Source organism: Thermobia domestica, chromosome 8 (assembly GCF_964235325.1).
Source record: "Thermobia domestica chromosome 8, izTheDome1.hap1.1, whole genome shotgun sequence".
Taxonomy (NCBI): domain Eukaryota; kingdom Metazoa; phylum Arthropoda; class Insecta; order Zygentoma; family Lepismatidae; genus Thermobia; species Thermobia domestica.
Window position 1 is genome coordinate 262,541,504 of NC_137461.1, and position 19,464 is coordinate 262,560,967.

At 35.9% G+C, this 19,464-nt stretch overlaps 1 protein-coding gene across 12 annotated transcripts in view; it reads right to left on the reverse strand.

The window, feature by feature from the left end:
• Positions 1-19,464, reverse strand: part of LOC145693591 (uncharacterized) — a 506,014-nt gene that overhangs the window by 207,652 nt on the left and 278,898 nt on the right. For all 12 annotated transcript variants that reach the window (XM_081769709.1, XM_081769703.1, XM_081769706.1 and 9 more), the window contains 5 exons: positions 17,728-17,799; positions 15,279-15,365; positions 9,735-9,830; positions 8,121-8,183; positions 2,790-2,882 (listed from right to left, as the gene is read on the reverse strand). In XM_081769709.1, coding sequence (XP_081625835.1) covers positions 2,790-2,882; positions 8,121-8,183; positions 9,735-9,830; positions 15,279-15,365; positions 17,728-17,799 — 411 coding nt within the window. The remainder of the gene's footprint in view (positions 1-2,789; positions 2,883-8,120; positions 8,184-9,734; positions 9,831-15,278; positions 15,366-17,727; positions 17,800-19,464) is intronic.

Below are 19,464 nucleotides of genomic sequence, written 5' to 3' on the forward strand. Positions count from 1 at the left end.
TTTAATACTAATGGAATTATTACTTTTTCGAACGCGTGGAAAATGTAAGTTGAGAAATTTCAATATAACTCTTAAACCGCACGACCAACTTCGATAAAATTTTCAACATAGATGAGATTCGGGATGGTTTTTATCATTTCACTTTGTAGGTTCAACTTGAGGGAAGGGGAGGAGAAATATAGCGAAAATATCCGATATTAGTGTCCAATTCCTAATTTTCGGGGTCGCTGAGATAAACAGTGACATTTCCGATGCCATTTAAATCCAAATTCAGCGCCGTAACTTTGGGGCAGGAAGGTATATATATATATATATATATATATATATATATATATATATATATATATATATATATATATATATATATATATATATATATATATATTATGGCATCGAATGGCATCGATAAATGGCATCGAAAATTAGCGATATTAGTGTCGAATCCATAGTTTTGGGGTCGCTGGGATGAACAGTGACACTTTCGATGCCATTTAAATGCAAATTCAGGCCCGCAACTTGAGGTGGAGAGAGGGGAGATATATAAAAATGACAAAAAATGACCAATATTAGTGCTGAATTCATAGTTTTGGGGGTCACTGAGATGAACAGTAACATTTCCGATGCCGTTTAAATCCAAATTCAGCACTATAACTTGGAAGCTGGAGAGAGGAGATGTATGAAAATGATAAAAAATGACCTACATTAGTGTCGAATCCATAGTTTTCGGGGTCGCTGAGACGAACAGTAACACTTCCGATGCCGTTTAAATCCAAATTCAGTGCCCTAACTTCAGGAAGGGGGAATGGATTGATATTTATAAAAAATGATCGAAAATTACCGATATTAGTGTCGAATCCATAGTTTTCGGGGTCCCTGAGGTGAACAGTGACATTTCCTATCCCGTTTAAATGTAAATTCAGCCCCCATTAGTACTCCTAAAGGGGACGGGTGACATGTAAAAATAATTGAAAATGAGCGATACTACTATCGAATTCACAGTTTTGGGAGTCCCTATGTTCATTGGTGAAAGTTTTGGTGCCCTTTATGTCCAAAATGAGACGTATTCTCCCCATGAGAAGAACAGGTATTCTCCTAATCTTTAGTAATAACAAACGGAAGTTTCACATGTTAAATTCTTTAATATGTTTCTCGCTGCTCAAATTTACGCACTTGTGCATTGTATGTATGTATGTGTAAATAAGATTGAGTTGTTCGAAAAATATACAAATAATAAAGAGGGATTTTTAACAGAAATCAGAAAACTAAAATGTAAAATTATTAACCTGTTGCTTTAAGTATTTTTTTTTTTTTTTTTTTTTTTTTTGTTAGCGAAATACTGTACATTGTATATATGCTGGAGACACGTTACAGCAAATAAGATTATCATCAGGCAAGGAAATAGTTTCTAAATTATAATTTCCGGTTTTTGCCAACACTTCCCAACAAAACATTTTTTCTAATGGCTTCAAAATTTCCGGAAACTTTACATAGCACAAGAAAGATACGTATCTCCATAAAATGTATATTTAATTTTAACATACCGGTATTAACTAAAATGGTTCTGGCCCCGCTATTTTAACTTTACCCGCCATAAAGCGGGAACTTAATAAGATTGCTTAAGATAATTTAAATGCGTCTATATTAATTAATCCAACCAGGATTATATTTTAGTTTCTTTTGTAACCATAATTCCATTTTATCACGGTGCTAACTTTGAATACACCATGGTTCACATATATTTGTTACCACAAAATTTCCCTATTCTAATATAAGAAACGTTACTCAATAATCTTAACTGTAAACTAGTAAACATAAAATAGTTTTCATTTTTAAAGTATAATGTAGTAAAATATTCGAAAATTTCAATTTTTTCCAAAATTTCCGTTTTTTTTAAGCTTGGGGAAAAAACGGTAAAAAAAACTTTTTTAACCCAAAATTTCCGATTTTTTCCAGGCCTTCACAACACTAGTTACATCTCGAAGTCATGAAAGTTTCAAAAAGTCAGTACGTACTCTGTTGCTAAATCACTACTTTTACAGTGTAGAGGAATACTTGCAAACTAATTTATGTTTCTACTAAGTCGTAAATGTAATTTTTGTACATATTATATTTTTTTATTTCGTAAAAAAATCTGTATCTTTTATACAAGGAAATCATAATATTTTATTATGTTTCTTTATCATTTACCAAATACTGTAAAAGTAGTTATGTTTTTAGTATAATATGAATATATATCTGTATAAATATATCATTGACGTGTTCTATACCATATGGCAATCTGCCTATGTAAATGATCATTGACTGCAATAAAATTCAATTCATTTTCTTATGAAAAAGCCTACATAGGTTAGTTTTCTTTGGGTGAAAGTATCCAGAAATATCTTATAATTTTATTCATAATTCAAAAGAAAATGTTTCAGTAATCACTGCAGCACAATATGATTTACTTTAAGGAATTAGAACGAGAAAGTTAGGTCCGTACCTTTTATTCATATCAAATTAGTGCACACGAAGTTTGGTGTAAGTTCACTAACAATACAATCCTAATGTGCTTGAAATGTTCGATAAAACAGTTCAAAAACTTTCACGTCAAGCAATAAGGAGGATGTGGTCGTGAATATTGTTTTTCGGATCGATATGTAAAGAAAATACAGACCCTTAATTTTTACCACTGTCTATAAGTTACATAATATTCTTCTCGACAAGTGTAAAAATATAAAAAATTAACCATAGAATTATTGGTATCATTGTAGCTGTCAAAATTTGTCAGTAGCAAAACAAATACTTACCGAACATACCATATGTGTACAAGAATCTTCGGACGAGCTTGGGCTGTGCATCGCACTTTCCCTCATATTTTTAAAAATAGTCCCTACTGTTTTCTGCGAAAGAAACCGAAAGAGAAACCATATTAGTAAAAAGTTAAGTGTTATTGTAATAGTTTACTATTTTTAGATTACTACAAAATCTTTATTACCTAATCTATCAATCAAATCTATGTTAAATACAAGATATATTAAAAATATTGACTGAATAATGAATATATTGAAATATTTCAAACACCGAAGACGATATGTCATTCTTATACTTAACACTGACAAGGTTAATAATACACTGCTCCACAAAACTTAAGCAACCCGAGAGAACGTGGTATAAGCGACGTGTGGGGCCCATTCAACACTGGTTAGTGGCATGCACATACACAGAGACGCGTCAGGGACACACAGGTAAGGCGAGCACACGTTCTATTGCATAAGCAGAACCGTTTCAAGTGCGGTGAACAAATTATGCCATGAGGCGTACACCACAGCCTAGTAGTGTCCGAGGCTCCAAGCATTGTGTTAGTGGTTCTTGTGTGGGGTACACATCTTGCAATGACTGATAGACGACATTTGAGTGACTTTGACCGCGGGCGAATAATTGGGCGGTTGGAATTGGGTCGATCGCAAGTGGAAGTGGCCAGGAATTCAACGTGAACAAAAGCGTTGTGTCAAGGCTGTGAAGTCGCTTCCAAAATGGAGGTGAAGTCAGTAGACGTCATGGAGGAGGCCTTCCGAAGAAGACGTCGGCCGTCGATGACGGATTTCTCACAATTTCTGCCAAACGCATCCGTCAAGAGTCACGCTCTCAACTGGCCAATGAGTTGTTTCAGGCTACAGAACAACGCGTGAGTCGTGAAACTGTTCGTCGTCGGCTCAACAGAGCAGGACTATGCAGGAAGGCCTGTGCTGTGTGCGCCATTGAAAGTGGAGCACAAACGTGCGCGTTACACATGGTGTCAGGAACATGTTGCATCTGGGAACACCAGTGGGCGCGTGTCATGTTCTCCGATGAGTCGAGATTCAGTTTGTCGTATGATTCTGGTCAGACTTTAGTGTGGAGAGAGCCAAGAACACGCTATCATTCAAACTTCATTGCTGAACGGCCTTCCTATGGCGGTGGTTCCATTATGGTGTGGGGTGGAATTATGCTGAATGGGAAAATGGACCTCCATATTGTGCAACATGACACTTTAACAGTACAACGGTACCGGGATGAAATTCTGAATGCACATATGCGCAATTTCCGCGGAGCATTTGGCCCAGACTTCCTGTTCATGGATGACAATGCCCGCCCACACCGTGCACATCTTGTTTCCGACTATCTGGAGAGCGAAGACATTACGCGTATTGCATAGCCTGCATATTCGCTGGACTTGAATCCCATCAAGCACCTATTGGATGCTATTGGACGGCGAATAGCGCAGTACAGTCCACCATCACGCACTCTCCCTGACCTGGGAGCAGCTCTCCTCGAGGAGTGGCAACATCTGCCACAAGACTTGATCAACACTCTGATTTGCAGCTTGGAGGCCAGATGTGCCTGTATAGCTGTTCGTGGTGGTCACATACGAGCATGGAGGTCATATTGACTGCCTATGCCCTCGCACAATCCAGCTTCATCTGTTGAGGTATTGTTGTGCTGAACTTTTTGGTCACTCTGTACATCCTAACTGTATTGTTCGTCTTCACTTGTGTTGCGTTGTGCATCTAGAACGTCGGTTTGTTCATTATACTTGGTGCAGTGATGGTGTCGTTTTATTTTCTGCCACTTTCTTCGAGTTGCTTAAGTTTTGTGGAGCAGTGTATTATTTCTGTTAGTGTATATAAGCACAAAGTACACAGTTGGAGCCCGTAGAAGAGGCAAGAGTTATTTGGAAGGGTTCATGAGATTTCCATCCATGGTTGGAAAGGCGTTAATAGCCTATGTGATTACCTCATAATGCAAGACATATCATACAGCGATTGGACGTATTGTTGACAAGGTTTCGAACAACAGTTCAAGCATGACATTCCACTCTTGTATTAGCACAATGCACAACGCATTGAGAGTCTTAGAGCGTTGATGATGCAATGCGTCACAGTCCCATGCATGCTCATTGGGATTTAAATCAGGAGAGTGGGCTGGACATGATGTTCTCCGTTCCAAGATATCAACTGACCAAAGACGCTGGCTGTGAAATGCGTTGTCATTCATAAAGCGAAAGTCAGAATTTACTGTATCCTTGAAAAGGTGTATATATTGGTGCAGAATGAGGTCATGATACGTATGTTTGGGTTATAAGAGCTTCCCGTTCGAATACTTATGACAGTGTACCATGATTCTCCATCTCCATCTCTAATATTGGAAGGGCTGTAGTGGGTTCCAGATTCTGTGCATCTCTCTGTGAGCAGCATACTGCAGGTCTTCGTGCTCACAACCCATGTTCATATAACAGACTGTACATTGTATTCCTGGAAACAGTCGTGACAATGGTGACGAAGAGGTCCCTAGCAAATGCCTCTGCTGTTACCAACCGGTCCAACCTGGCAGTTAGGGCTAAATCTTGGTTCTCCTGGGACGCTGTTGTCTTTGGATGGTCATTACTGAACCTTCGGGGCATATTTCTGTCCCATTTGAACGTCAAATTGTGACAGTTTAAGTCTCCCAATTACAGTGTTGTCCATGCACTGATATAGTTGAAACCACGTAAGTAATGTTGTCATACATAACTTACCTAAAGCTTACTTAACGTAAGCAAAACCTCAAGTCGATAAAGTCAAATTAATATTGTTATTGCCAAAATAATTGTTATTGTCAAATTAATATAATTACATATAAAAACAATGACGCAAATGAAATAAGAAATCAAGCGCCAACATCTGCTCACTATAAGAGAGTTTCTAGTTCAAAACATTGATGATCGAATTATATCATTTTGCTTCTTCACCCGAATTGCCTTTTGTAATATCTGGTACTTACCGACATTAGTGCCCCTGATAAAAGAACAAAGATATTTCGAGATCTTTGATGTCCACATATGGTAAAGGAACTCAAAATGAAACGAAATGAAATCTTTGAGTTTTACGTCCCACGGTTATGCCGGCTAGACTAAAGGAGACGGTGATGATGAGAAATTAATAAATGGTGGAATGAAAAACGTGGAAGGAAACAGGGAGAACCCCAAGAAAACCCACGCACACGGTGTTTGTCCACCACAAAGTTCACATGGCAGAGCTGGGATCGAACCAGGGATTCCATGCACCAGAGGTGAACGCTCTAACACTGAGCCACCGCAGCCCTAAAGGATCTCAAGGGTGTCCTTACAAATTAATTATAGACTTCCTTCCAAATACAGAAATCCTATTTAACCCAATCTATAAAGGCACAAGGGGAATTCTTTGAAGGCGATAGTAACCACAAATATATTGTTTTTAACGCATGTTTTACCATGTGTACACTGAAAACACCATATCTTGTAGCAGATCACAGGAAAAGAGGAGACTGAGAGAATGTAGTTTTATCATGAAAACGCTACCATATAATTGAGCTGAATGAAACGAAGCTTTTATGTGCTCACTTTAGTTTTGTTCTTAACTATTTGTTCTTTCGAGAGGAATTTTGGAAGAATGACCAAGATTTTTTTTTCTTTTTGCATGGTTCCTAGAGTAGGCGATTTTGAAATGAGACTTTATGATTGATGATGTCCAAAAACTGTCTAATTTACTTAGCGTTAGTAGATTAAAAACATTCCAGTTCCTTCGTGACCAAATTAATCCGAGGGAGAGGCTTCAATTACATTGAGCAAATTTTGCATAGTGACAGTAGTTACGACGTAATAGTAAAGCCTCTATGTGTTGGACGTCATTGTTTCCATAGCATACGACTCCAACTTAAGTGGTCAACTTACAGAACTAAAATAATGTTTATTGTTTTTCATACATCCATAGATGTATATTATTATAAGAATGGCCAAGTTAAAGATTTGAGCAGCTTAGAGGCTTTATTTTATTCTAGCACTAAGCACCCGTTGTTGTCGGGCCTTAATTCAGAGCCTGGATAAAGAAAGTAAACACCTGTCATTCTCGATATTAATTAAGAAACTGGATAAAAAGAGAGGAAGAATAATGTCCTTAAATAATTTCTCTACAACTATTTAATTACCCGGGTATTTATCCTGTACCGTTATGTAAACTTGCACAACAATAACGCAATGCTGGTTGTATATACTGCCACGCACTTAGAAAGCGAAAGAAATTTGCATACAGAGCAGGACGCAAAATTTCAGTCAGACGCACTCGCCAATTCAAAAATGATGGTTGCCAGTATCTCTCACGTACAAATTATGAAAGGTTCTCTTCCCCCCGAATTTTGGTTTGACACATTCCGTGTTTTTTCTCACTCAGTGACATTTTAGTGCGAAACAAACTGCGTATCCCTGTGAGTTTAGGCAGAAACCATTCCTACTGAACACTGGTTGCCAGCTCTAAATTTCTAGTCGCCAGTGGCGACCTGGTGACCGGGATTTTACGCCCTGATACAGAGTGTCCCAAAATTGCTACACTCGAAATAGCGAAAAATGAAGCCACAGATTTCTGGCACCAAACAAGGAAAAAATGTTTATATGACATATAGTCCGCAAGTGGACTGGAGTGAAGCTAGACCGCTTCGAATGTGGGAGGAAAGGAACTTCACATTTAGGGAAAGGAACTTGCCTAAATACTGCCTAAATTTACAATACCGTATTGAAGATGTATGTGAACAGTTTCGCAACACACCGTGATGCAATCGGAAGTGATGGAATGGATTCGAAACTCACGATTAGCACTTGCATAGATGTCGGAGGATGCATTGATTCATATGCTATGGAAACAATGACGTCCAACACATAGAGGCTTTGCTGTACCAAAGGTACTCATATACAATGACATAATTTGCTATTTCAAACTTTTTAAAACTCGTAAACATCACGAAAATTATGGAATAGCTGTCACGTTCCTTAAAATCCAAAATATTTACCTTATTCCCTTCACTCTCAGAACATTCGTAAAAATCAAGATCTAAATGAGAATATATTCTTTTAAAGTAGTTCTTTCAGTAGAAACAATTCATCGAATTTCTTCTCCGGGATATGAGTTAGCGTCATCCCACGTAAAGACCCACGGATATCTTACACACCAATATCAAATTCAATTTGATTAAAAAGTGACAAGCTTTTGGTATATTACTTCGCATAACAAAATCATTGTGTATACAAAGTATTAATACCACATATGTATAAAACCAACAGTAGATCTTAATCTAGGATTAATTTCACTCACCTCTGGAATTTCTGGAATTGTTGATAGATTTTCTACTATTTCAACAGGCTCTGCCAAACATTCCTGGAATTAATGAAAGCGTGCTCATTAAATTAAACCGCTTGAAGAGCAGTCTTATAAATAAATTCAAAAGATCTGTGTCCTGTTATGGATTTGTTCAATTTAATATATTAAACGTCGAATTTCTGCTGACTGCTAGCAGCAGTGACAAGACATACGTAAGAACAAAAGGGCTTAGTGGGGACAGAATGAATGGAATTATTTACATTTGTGCACAATGGTTGAGATGAAAATTCACAATAAATTCTCAACAAATTAGCATTACAAATGTATACCTAGTGATGATTTAGTTTCACGTTCTATGACCACAAATCTCATAATCATATCATCACCAAATAATTTTATTCTTACCAACGTCTTAATAATGATGATAGCAGTCAGTGAAAATTCGAAGTTCTATACAGTATGATTACTTGAACAAAACTGTAAAGAATACAGAAGTGCAAAAGTGAGTATCTTTTGAATTTATTCACACAGAATCTTATCTTTTGAATACGAAACGTTGAATGGAACATGTGTAATATTCGTATATGAATTCACAGTAGGAAGTTACGTGTGGATCCCTACAGTGTAATTTTGAATCTCATTTGCACGAGGAAGGATATATATATGGACCATTTATCTTCAAATGCGTTTGTAAGTTTAAAAGTAATAGATAAAATTCGATGAAACTTTGTAACCTGCAGATATCGACAGGGACTCATTGGTTTATTCAACACTCTCTCCAATAACACCTGATTAACAGTTACCAAACCAACGTACAGTTTTATATATATATATATATATAGGTAACCAAGAAAGTTCTGTCGCTTTTTCACCCACCTTTTTCGAACATCGATATGCCACCTAAGACGTACCTGGAAGATTAAAAATAGTCCATATCAGCATCGACGACCTGCTCCCAACGTTCTAGAAGGCCATAGATTCCATCGCGGTAGAACTTGGTGGGCCGTGAAGTAAAGAAGGTATCAAATACATTTAGCATCTCTACTAAGGGCTTTGAACTGGCGTCCTCTACGATGATTGTCCAAGGAATGGAAGAGGTGATAATCGGACGGCAATGTCCGGGGAGTATGGCGGATGCAATAGTGTTTCCCATCCAACGGGTAGAATGGTGTCCCGGGTCACCCTAGCTACGTGGGACTTAGCGTTATCCTGTAACAGGAGATTGCTGCCTCCAGAGTTTTGAGTTTTTTTTTTTTTTTTAACGTAGCTGGCTTAAAAGTTACAAGGGCGTATCATGATAAATGGTCCATCCTCGTATATTACCTTGCATTCAAAGTGCATAAAATAATCTGAAATATTCGAGATCTTTCTAAAAGATGACTTCCTTGTGCTCTTTGACTTTGCTACCAATAGTTGGTAAATTGCTGTGATTTATTGCTCAATATCTAATATAGAAAATAATGGTGATAATAATTATTTATAACTATATAGTTGCTATAGCCGTTCAGACAGTGCAAGTTCCACTAATGGCGTAAGATCAGCGCTTAGTTCCTTAAAGATCATAATACTAAGAAAAGAGTTGTATATTCATCTTATCTTAGAACTTACCATAGGTGAAGTTTGTACTTCTACATCCTTTAGATCTTTCACTACACACTTCGTGTTCTCCATACTGCCTGCAGTTTCTGCTTGCTCAATGATATTCTAAAATGAAAATAAATGCATTTGCAACAACAATAAAAATCTATATCTTACAGTTAAATAAGTACATTGTATGTTATTCTATTGATCAATTCAGATTGTAACACATCATCAAACAATGTTTATTAAAATATACTAAAATATACTACATATACTATTTGAACAAATAATATATATATATAAGGTGTTTCAGCATAAAGACTCTATATAGGCCAACCTGGATACAGAAGTCCGTCATTTCGGAGTTATAGGTTCCCGAAAACATGAACAAAATGAACTTTAAACGTCCATAGCTCCAATACTATGAGACCTATCGTAGTCGGGTCAAGACTTTACTTAGGAACTAATATGTGCCCTAACCAAATATTTATGTTTCAGAATCCTCAGTACTTCCGCAACAATTTTTATAGAGGTAGGTGGTGACTACTTAAATTATATGCCCGTAACCAAACTCCTTCTTTAAAAATTATTGCGTGAGTACCGCAGGATTCTGAAACATGTATTTGTGGATGTGTGGATAGATCCCAAATATTGGAGTTAAGTTTTTTCGGCTGCCTCTAACTCCAAAATGACGGATTTCTAAGCCCAGATTGGTCTATACTTTTTGTCTTATGATGGCAGGGATCACCTCCCCAACATTGTCGGTGTTGTTTTGAAACACCATATATATATATATATATATATATATATATATATATATATATATGGACAATTTATCTGGAACATCTGTGATAACGGAGAAACCAGAAGAGGGAGAAAAGCGAAACTTAGCACGAAGCAACTATTAGGAGGGGGACCCCAGTATAAAGTTATATTTTTTCAAAAGGCATTATCAGATTATTACATATTTCAAATCATGTGAAACGAAAACTTAAAACACAATTACTATTCAGTGTTGCAAACTAAGGATATTATAATATCACAAACATCCAAAGTTTGGAAGCCTCTATCATACATACAGTACAACGGACAAGACAATGCCATCGTAAGTACCTTAGCGTTGGATATTGTGTTCATGGTATGATTTGTTTTGAGTGAATAGCAACGAAGTCACAAGGGCTTGAAACTTTGATTTTCTTAGAAAGACTTTATTTGCTTAGATAAGTATCATATCTAGTTATTTGTGTGGTTTGCAATGGAAGTGTAAATTATTTTGCCGTTTACAGCACTTCGATATCTCAAACCGTTCCAGAGATATGATGAACATTGCTGAAGTTTGCAACACTGCTTAAATCATGTAATTGCGAGGACTTGTAATTACACCTACTAAAAGTTATTCTTGCAATGCTATAAAACAGAAGGAAAACAACAATCAGTTTAAATATTGTCCAGAAATACGCCACTTTCAGCACTGTTGCGAACTTTATCAATGTTTACCGTATCTTCGGAACGGTTTAAGATACCGAAGTTCTGTAAACGGCAAAATTATTTGTTTACTAATTACAAATAAAGCCTTTCAAAAAAAATTCAAATTTTCAAGCCCTTGTAACTTCGTTGCTATTCATTCAAAACAAGTCATATCATGATCATAGTATTCAGCACTAAGGTACTTCCAATGTGCATTGTCTTGTCCATATCCGTTGAGCTGTATGTGTGTTAAAGGCTTCCAAAACTTTGGATGTTTGTAATATTATAACATCCTTAGTTTGCAACATTGAATAATAAATGTGGTATTTTAAGTTTTCGTTTAACATGTTGATTTAACATATGTAATAATCTGACGTAGTGCCATTTGAAAAATATAACTTTATACTGGGACAACAACACTGTTCACTAGGTGGTATTGTTTAATTCGTAAAACGATGTCCCCCTCCTTATAGTTACTCCGTGCTTGCCATCACGGATGTTGCAGATAAATTGTCCACCCTATATATATATAAAAGAAAAAACTAGATTACTGATTAATCAAAATAGTCGCAGCATGCAACCACATACTTCTGCTATTGCTCAGCAACGATTGGATTCCGCGCGGATCCCTCAACTGCATCCCTCAATCATCAGTGAAGGTCTGTAAGGATCAGATGTCAGAAGAGGTAGTATAATCAGTGAGAGAAACATCGGGGAATACGATGAACGAGGAAAAGGTTTCTTACTACATCTTATGGAGAGCCTGCACTATCCTCTATGGTATATTGGCAAGCATTGTCGTCCTATATGAGGACACCATGTCTGTGGACCATTGCTGGATACCTGCGGGCAAATTCGGGCTGTATTTCATGAAGTTCAACACTATAACAATCTGCATTGATGGCTGCACCTTGCCTGAGAAATACAGGATGGATCAATCCCACCATAGATACTATATTACCAAGAAAATCATCTGTGGGTGGAAAGATGATTTAGGAAATCATGTGGATGTTGATCACGATCCAATCAGTGTCATGATCGTTTTCAATTGTCATAGTAGATCCGTTTCTCATCTGAAGTGGTAATCTGATGCAAGAAACTTTCCCCGTTATTCCTTACACTCTGAAAACTGCACATCTCCAGATAGCAATTCTTGTTAGCTGGTGTCAACTCATGTGGCACCAATGAGTCCAACACTTTCATCTGAACCGAGCAGCCGAAAGATAGTGGTATAATATATTCCTAACTCGTCTGCAATGGCACGAACACTTTATCGAGAGTCTGGTTCCATGGTGTTCCTAAAGAGCGCATCAGAACATGATGTTGGTTGGTACCCATGGGATTCATTTTGCAGTGTTGTGTCACAGGAACGAAATTTGAGAAACCAATGACAAATGGTGAGTTCGCTTACTATTCTTGGCCTAGATGCATTGACAATTATTATTATTATTATTATTATTATTATTATTATTATTATTATTATTATTATTATTATTATTATTATTATTATTATTATTATTATTATTATTATTTTCAGCTTGCTGTGCAGAATGTTGTAAAGAAAAATTAGCTAGAATTCTTCGTTTTCCATGGTGTACTTTTATACGACTCTGTTCAACAACGCACTGCCTTCAGCTCAGGTTGTTTGCTGGACGTTTACAGAGTTTGTGGCATTAGACACGTGGCCTTAGTTTATTCCTGTGTTGTGTTGTTGAAGTGAGTTTCCCACTAGACGTCAAAGCGGACATATCATTGGCAGCAACCTAATACTTCATTATTAAGATGGTAAGTACTGGGATTGCTGTCCTGTTAAACAAATGTTTTGTATTGGAACTCAAAGAACCAAAATTGACCTAACTTTAAAGTGCTTCTTCTATGTAAATCTCCGGTAAAGTTCTCTTAATGGAAATCACATTGTCAAAAATTCAAATTTTATTGCTACAAACTGAGGGAAGAAAATTTAAATATGTACTAATTTTATATACAAGAATTAACACATTGGATAAATTTTCTTGCCTAACTTTGTAGTGATAAAATTTGAATTTTTACCGATAATTTCTCTCAAGAGCCGCCACTACAACTCTTGCACAACCTTTCTGTTTCAACGCATGCGTAACGTTAGTAACTTCGTAAAACTAACATAGATAACTGCGCACTTACTTTCATTTTGATCTGTTTCCGATATCCAGTTGCATAAAGTCTCTCTGCGCTTTTGCAATGAAATCAATAACAAATATAACTTACATATCAATATTACAGGGTGTTTCAAAACAACACCAACAACGTTTGGGAGGTGATTCCTCACACTAAGATAAGATAAATAGTCTAAACCAAACTGGGTGCACAAATGCTTCCTTTCGGAGTTATAGGTTGCCAAAAACATGAAAAAATGAATTTTAAATGTCCACAGCTCCGATAGTATGGGATCAACCGCAGTCGGGTCAGGACTTCACTTAGGAATTAATATGTGGCCTATCCAAAAATCCATGTTTCAGAATCTTAAAGTACTCACGCAACAATTTTTATAGAGGGAGTTTAGCTACGGGCATATAATTTGAAGTACTCACCAACTACGTTTATAAAAATTGTTGCGGAAGTACAGCAGGATTTTGAAACTTGGATATTTGGATAGGGCACATACTTGTTCCTAAGTGAAGTCTTGACCCAACTACGGTAGGTCCCATACTATCGGAGCTATGGACCTTTAAAGTTAATATTTTCATGTTTTCGGCAGCCTATAACTCGGAACTCGGAATGGAAGCAATTGTGTACCCAGGTTGGTCTATGCTTTTCGTCTTATCTTGGAGTCATGAATCCCCTCCCAAACGTTGTCGGTGTTGTTTTGAAACAACCTGTATAGATACTGTATCATGCTATAGGGAACTATGATATATATACAAACTAGAAACATGTATCGAAACTCTAACTTCAAACATCTTTACATAACAATATTTAATGTACAGATAACTCAATAAAAGGACAAAACATATAAGGTGGCGTCAAACCTGGAAAACCTGAAAACGTCTGGAAATTTGAGAATACTGGGTAAGGTCAGGAAATTCTATTAAGAGTCATAGTATTTTGAAGAATGAGATTTTATAAACATTTAATATGTAAATTCTAAGATTATTTCAGATATGCTTGTTTCTTAGTTCCTAACTTTAAACTTAGAAACTTGTCTGTGTTTTCCATTACTGATGTGTAACAAACTTATGTTCTGTAATTGTGTACATTATCTGCATTATCTTTTGCTTTCATTTGTGCAGTGAAATATCATATTGGTGAATCATCCACAAAATGCAATTGAATCAACGACCTAGGGGTAAATTCATTTTCTATGAACGCATAATTCCAACTTTTTTTCCGTTTTCGTTCCACGAAATTTTGATTTTAACGGAGTTTCCGATTCTTCATTAAGTTTAGGTATCAAATAAGAGCATATTGGAATACAGTTATTCGTATTTTAGATTCAGTGTTTTAATTTTAATGTGCTTTATTCGCAAAGAGATTTACTTCGGAAGTACTCATGAGTTTACTAGAACTCCTTACAAAGTTGCACATTAGTGTATGCATTGCGTCAATACTCAGTCAATAGCCGGACTAATTTAATTGGACTTTTGATCTTTAATCTTATGGGTACCAAAGTGTACTTTCTACTTTGAGCTTATAACGCCATATTAATTAATTGTTGTACATTTGTACCTACATATTTAAGAATTTTCCATCAATAGTTATATACGGAATTTATGCAAATTTTAAACTTTCACTGCTATTGACGTATAAAGCATGTGAAAAGAACGTATTGCTTAGCATAATTTGAGTTGCTTTAAGACTTTGATAATGGATACTCTCTAAAAGTATCCAAAATATTGGAAATTATATAAGTTCATATAGAAGTATAAAAAGAAGTTAATACAATGTATCTTGTATAATGTATTCCATATGTTGTGTTAGTAAGTATCTATGACTTATTTGAATAAACACTAAAATGCAGATTTTGTCATACATCTAAGATGTTATTATAATATCAATTTTTCATTTTCTTGACTTAGCAAGCTTTGCTAACACATACGAGAATTTTTCTTGATTTATTTGAAAACTTACCACTGGTGAAGTTTGTACTTCGACATCTAATACTGAATACTCTGAGTTGCTTACGCTATCTATAGCACCAATACATTCAAAAAGAGCCTGAAAAATAATCATGAGAGATATAAAATATAGTAAAGCTTACAAGTTATACACATTGATGACTATATGCAGTATCAATGCTTTCATTATAGTTGTCATTAAGGAATAGTTGATCGCTGCACAGAGTGCAACGTGTCCATAAAAATACTATATTACTTTAAAATAATATTATGTCGCTTTGGATAATCGTATTTAAATGAAATTGGTTGCATTTGAATGAAAAACTCAAATATTTTTTTACTGTACCTCATAGACATTGAATGTGGGCCTCACGAGTGGTGATGCAGACACCAAGACGATATTCCCATTCACGCCATACACGCTCCAACATATCTGATGAAATGGACTGGATGGCAGCACTGACTTGAACTTGCATTTCTTGCAGGTTTTGAGACACTGGGGTTACATAGACACAATCCTTTACGTAGAAGCCTGATCATCAGAAGGTTTCAAACCTTCGCCTAAAAGCACGTTGAACCTGCATCAGACTCTGCGTCCCGATGGCAGAACTTTCTTTGTCTTTCTGCGATGAGCTTTTGTTAGTCAAAAATTTTCTGCAGAAGAAACACTTGTGGTTGCTAAAAATATGCCTTACGGACGTAAAAAAAACAGTTCAAACTTATGCGAGTCGTCTGTGCATTTACCAGGTAAGACATCTACACATAGCAGGCATGTTTTACACTTTTCTCTATTGGCTTTTTTTTCTGCCTCTGGCAATTTTTCTGCACAGGCGTGGCAAATTTTCTGCGATCACATCGCAGATCGCAGATGTTCTGCTATGGGGCCCTGTGTGATATTTCAAAACACACGAACTTCGTTCTTGTGGTCTTGCGGGGAGGGGGGATTTAGGAGTTAGATTTCTGGGCTTTCGGCATCTAAGGCCATTTAGCCCTTCACGATTTGAGGGATGACGTCCCTCGGTGAGCACACAATCCGGGAAAGGGAAGGAAGAAAGGATTGGAAGGAAGGAAGGAAGCGGCCTGGGACCTATAAGTTAGGTACCACCTCGGTATTTGCCTGTTGTGAATGAGGAAAACCTAGGAAAACCTCATTCAGGGTGGCTGGCCTGAAAAAGCGTGTTACACTTTTTCGACCGAGTGACCCCATCGGGAATCGAACCCGGGGCCGCTCACACCGAAGGCGAGAGCGTTAGCGACTACACTACGCGGAGCCACATCTATTGGTCTTGCCTAACTCCTTCAAACTTATTCCTTAATAACAACACAACACAACGAAAGGAAATAAATTTACGTTAGCACATTACAGCATAACAATACAGAAACATAAAAACTTCCCAAGTGACCTTCAGCAGAAACAGTAACTGCCAGCTAAATATCCAACAATGAAGCCATATCGACTAATCACAAACTAAACTTGAGTGAATTTACTTTTTCTGGGTTTGATCCCGTTCATTATTGACATTGTTGTAAATTGTTGTTCATTGTTGACATGCACAAAAATATTTGAGTTTTTCTTTCAAATATGACAAATTTCATTTAAACACGATTATCCAAAGTGACGTAATACCACTTTAAACTATGACAGTATTTTTATGGACACACTGTATTTTGCAACTTTCAGAAAATTTCGTATTTCCTGAATGTAATACTTTCTTCACACTACGTATTTTATTTCATGTTTTGCATATATATGAAATTTTCAGAGTCCTGTTAACGAGAATTCCTACTTTTTTTTTTCGTTTATTCATTAACGAAGCTCCTGGAGCAATTTATAATATATGAAGCTATTTTTTTTTTTTTTTTTTTTTGTTGTTGTTGTTAGAAAAAGAAGTAACCATCTTTTTTCTTGAAATCTTTCTTATAAGTAAGTATGTAGGATTTTGACTATCAGATATCTGTCGTTTGTATAACGTCAATGATCTACCTCAGAAATGTAGTAATAGTCTCACAGGGTGGCTGACAGACATAACATAAAGCAAAAACTCTAATATGGTTCTGATATTAGGAGACCGAAGGAGCCAGGAGACTCGTCCGCTAGTTTAAAAAATAAGGATGACAATAACAATTTTAACTTATATCTTTTGAATATAATTGAGAGGTCAAAGATTTTCAAGATAAAAATTTTTGAAAAAGATCCCAGTCCCCCACCAACTGAACTTTGTGGTGGACAAACACCATGTGCATGGGTTTTCTCGGGGTTCTCCCGTTTGCTCCCACTTTCTTCATTCCACCATTTCATTCATTACTCATCATCACCGTCTCCTTTAGCCTAACCGGCATAACCGTGGGACGTAAAACTCAAAGATTTCATTTCATTTTTTGTTTAAAAAGAGTACAAAATCAGCATTCAATTTGACAGAGCTTTTTTTTTTCAGTGTATAACTAAAAAAAATACCACTAACCTCTGCAAGTTTTGAATCTGTTGATGTGATGGACGATAATGGTTTGGACATTATAAATTCAATATCTCCCTTCTGAAAAAAAAAAGAAAAAAAAATAAGTTAACAACAATAAAAAAAGAACACTTTGCATTCATTTATTTACGTAATAATAAATGTAGGCTAAAAAAACCTAAAATAATTATTAGTGAGTTAGATCACATGAATTCCAAGGCTTAGATTTATCTCAATAAATAATAATCGTTAATGGCTAAAACATCCTAAATGTTTTAATAATTGTCTTTAAGTATAATGAGTCGAACAGCATTCGAAATGTAATGTTGGTGATAAATATATTACCGGTATATCTTTGATAATAAATCACTTTTAAAGAATATTGATTGTAATAAATTATTACTTACGCATTGTTTCAAAATTTCACTATACACAGATCCGAAAATAAAAGCGATAAGTTTTTTATTCGTAAAAACCAAAATCTTTCAAATCAACTGTGCTATTAGTCTTTTTAAAAATGAAACTGAGTCGAGATAATACTATTAAAGATTGGGGTATTAGTTATAACAGTATATTTAGAATTAGAATATAAGAAATAACAGAATATTAGTTAGTTATTCTGTTCACATCATTTTAACAAACACGAAAAACAAGTCATCAATAAAAATCGATTTATACAGGGTGTTAAAAAAATTGTCACTATATTTTCGGAATAGATTCCTCAGATCAAAATAAGAAAAAATGTTCATATGGACTTTTGGTCGGAAGTGCATAGTTTCGTATTTATAGGCTGCCGAAAACGTGAAAAAAATGAACTTTAAAGGTCCATAGTTCCACTACTAAAGGATCGATCGTAGTCGGGTCAAGACATCACTGAGGAACTAGTATGTGAACTATCCAAATATCCATCTTTCAGAACCTCCGGTAGCTGCACAATCATTTTTAGAGAGGCTGTTTGGGAGTACTTGATCACTTTCCACCTACCTCTCCAAAAATTGGTTTGCAAGTAATGGAGCGTTCTTAAACATTAATATTTGGATAGTTCACATACCAGTTCCTCAGTGATGTCTTGGCCCGACTACGACATGTCCCATAGTAGTGGAGTTATGTACTTTTCAAGTTCACTTGTTTCACGTTTTCGGCACCCCATAACTCCGAAACTATCAACTTTTGAGCACAGCTCCATATGAGCTGTTTTCTTATTTTGATACGAGAAATCTTCCTAAAATATTGACGTATTTTTGTAACACCCTCTATATATTCAAATTACACAATGCATACTTTGTAGTGTTACATTTAGGACAAATTTTGAGCATTAAGAGTATTTTCCTTATCTCTCTTTAGTGTCCTTTGTTTTTCCGTTAACAGTTTAACTTTCGGTGTCATAGTGCTGAAATCATCCTCCGAGCTTTTGTCAGAGTTGAATCGTCTCGGTCTTGCTAGCACCAACGAGAGAATTGGAGCTGAATACTGGTATAATCGGAAGAGTTGTTTTGTAAATGTGCTAGCTGTATTAAGTTATTTCCGTTTGTTGTTATGTGAGAACATAAACAGAAAGAAATAATTGTTTAGAAATTATGAATGAAGATTTTTGTTATTTTACAACTTAAATAAGACGGCTGCTTATGGAAATTTGGTAAGAATTAATGAATTTAGATTTATGGATCCATCAGTTTATTGTGTTATGTTAAAGTCGATAATTACATTAAATTATCAAAGGAGAGTCTCGATAATTATTTATGTTTC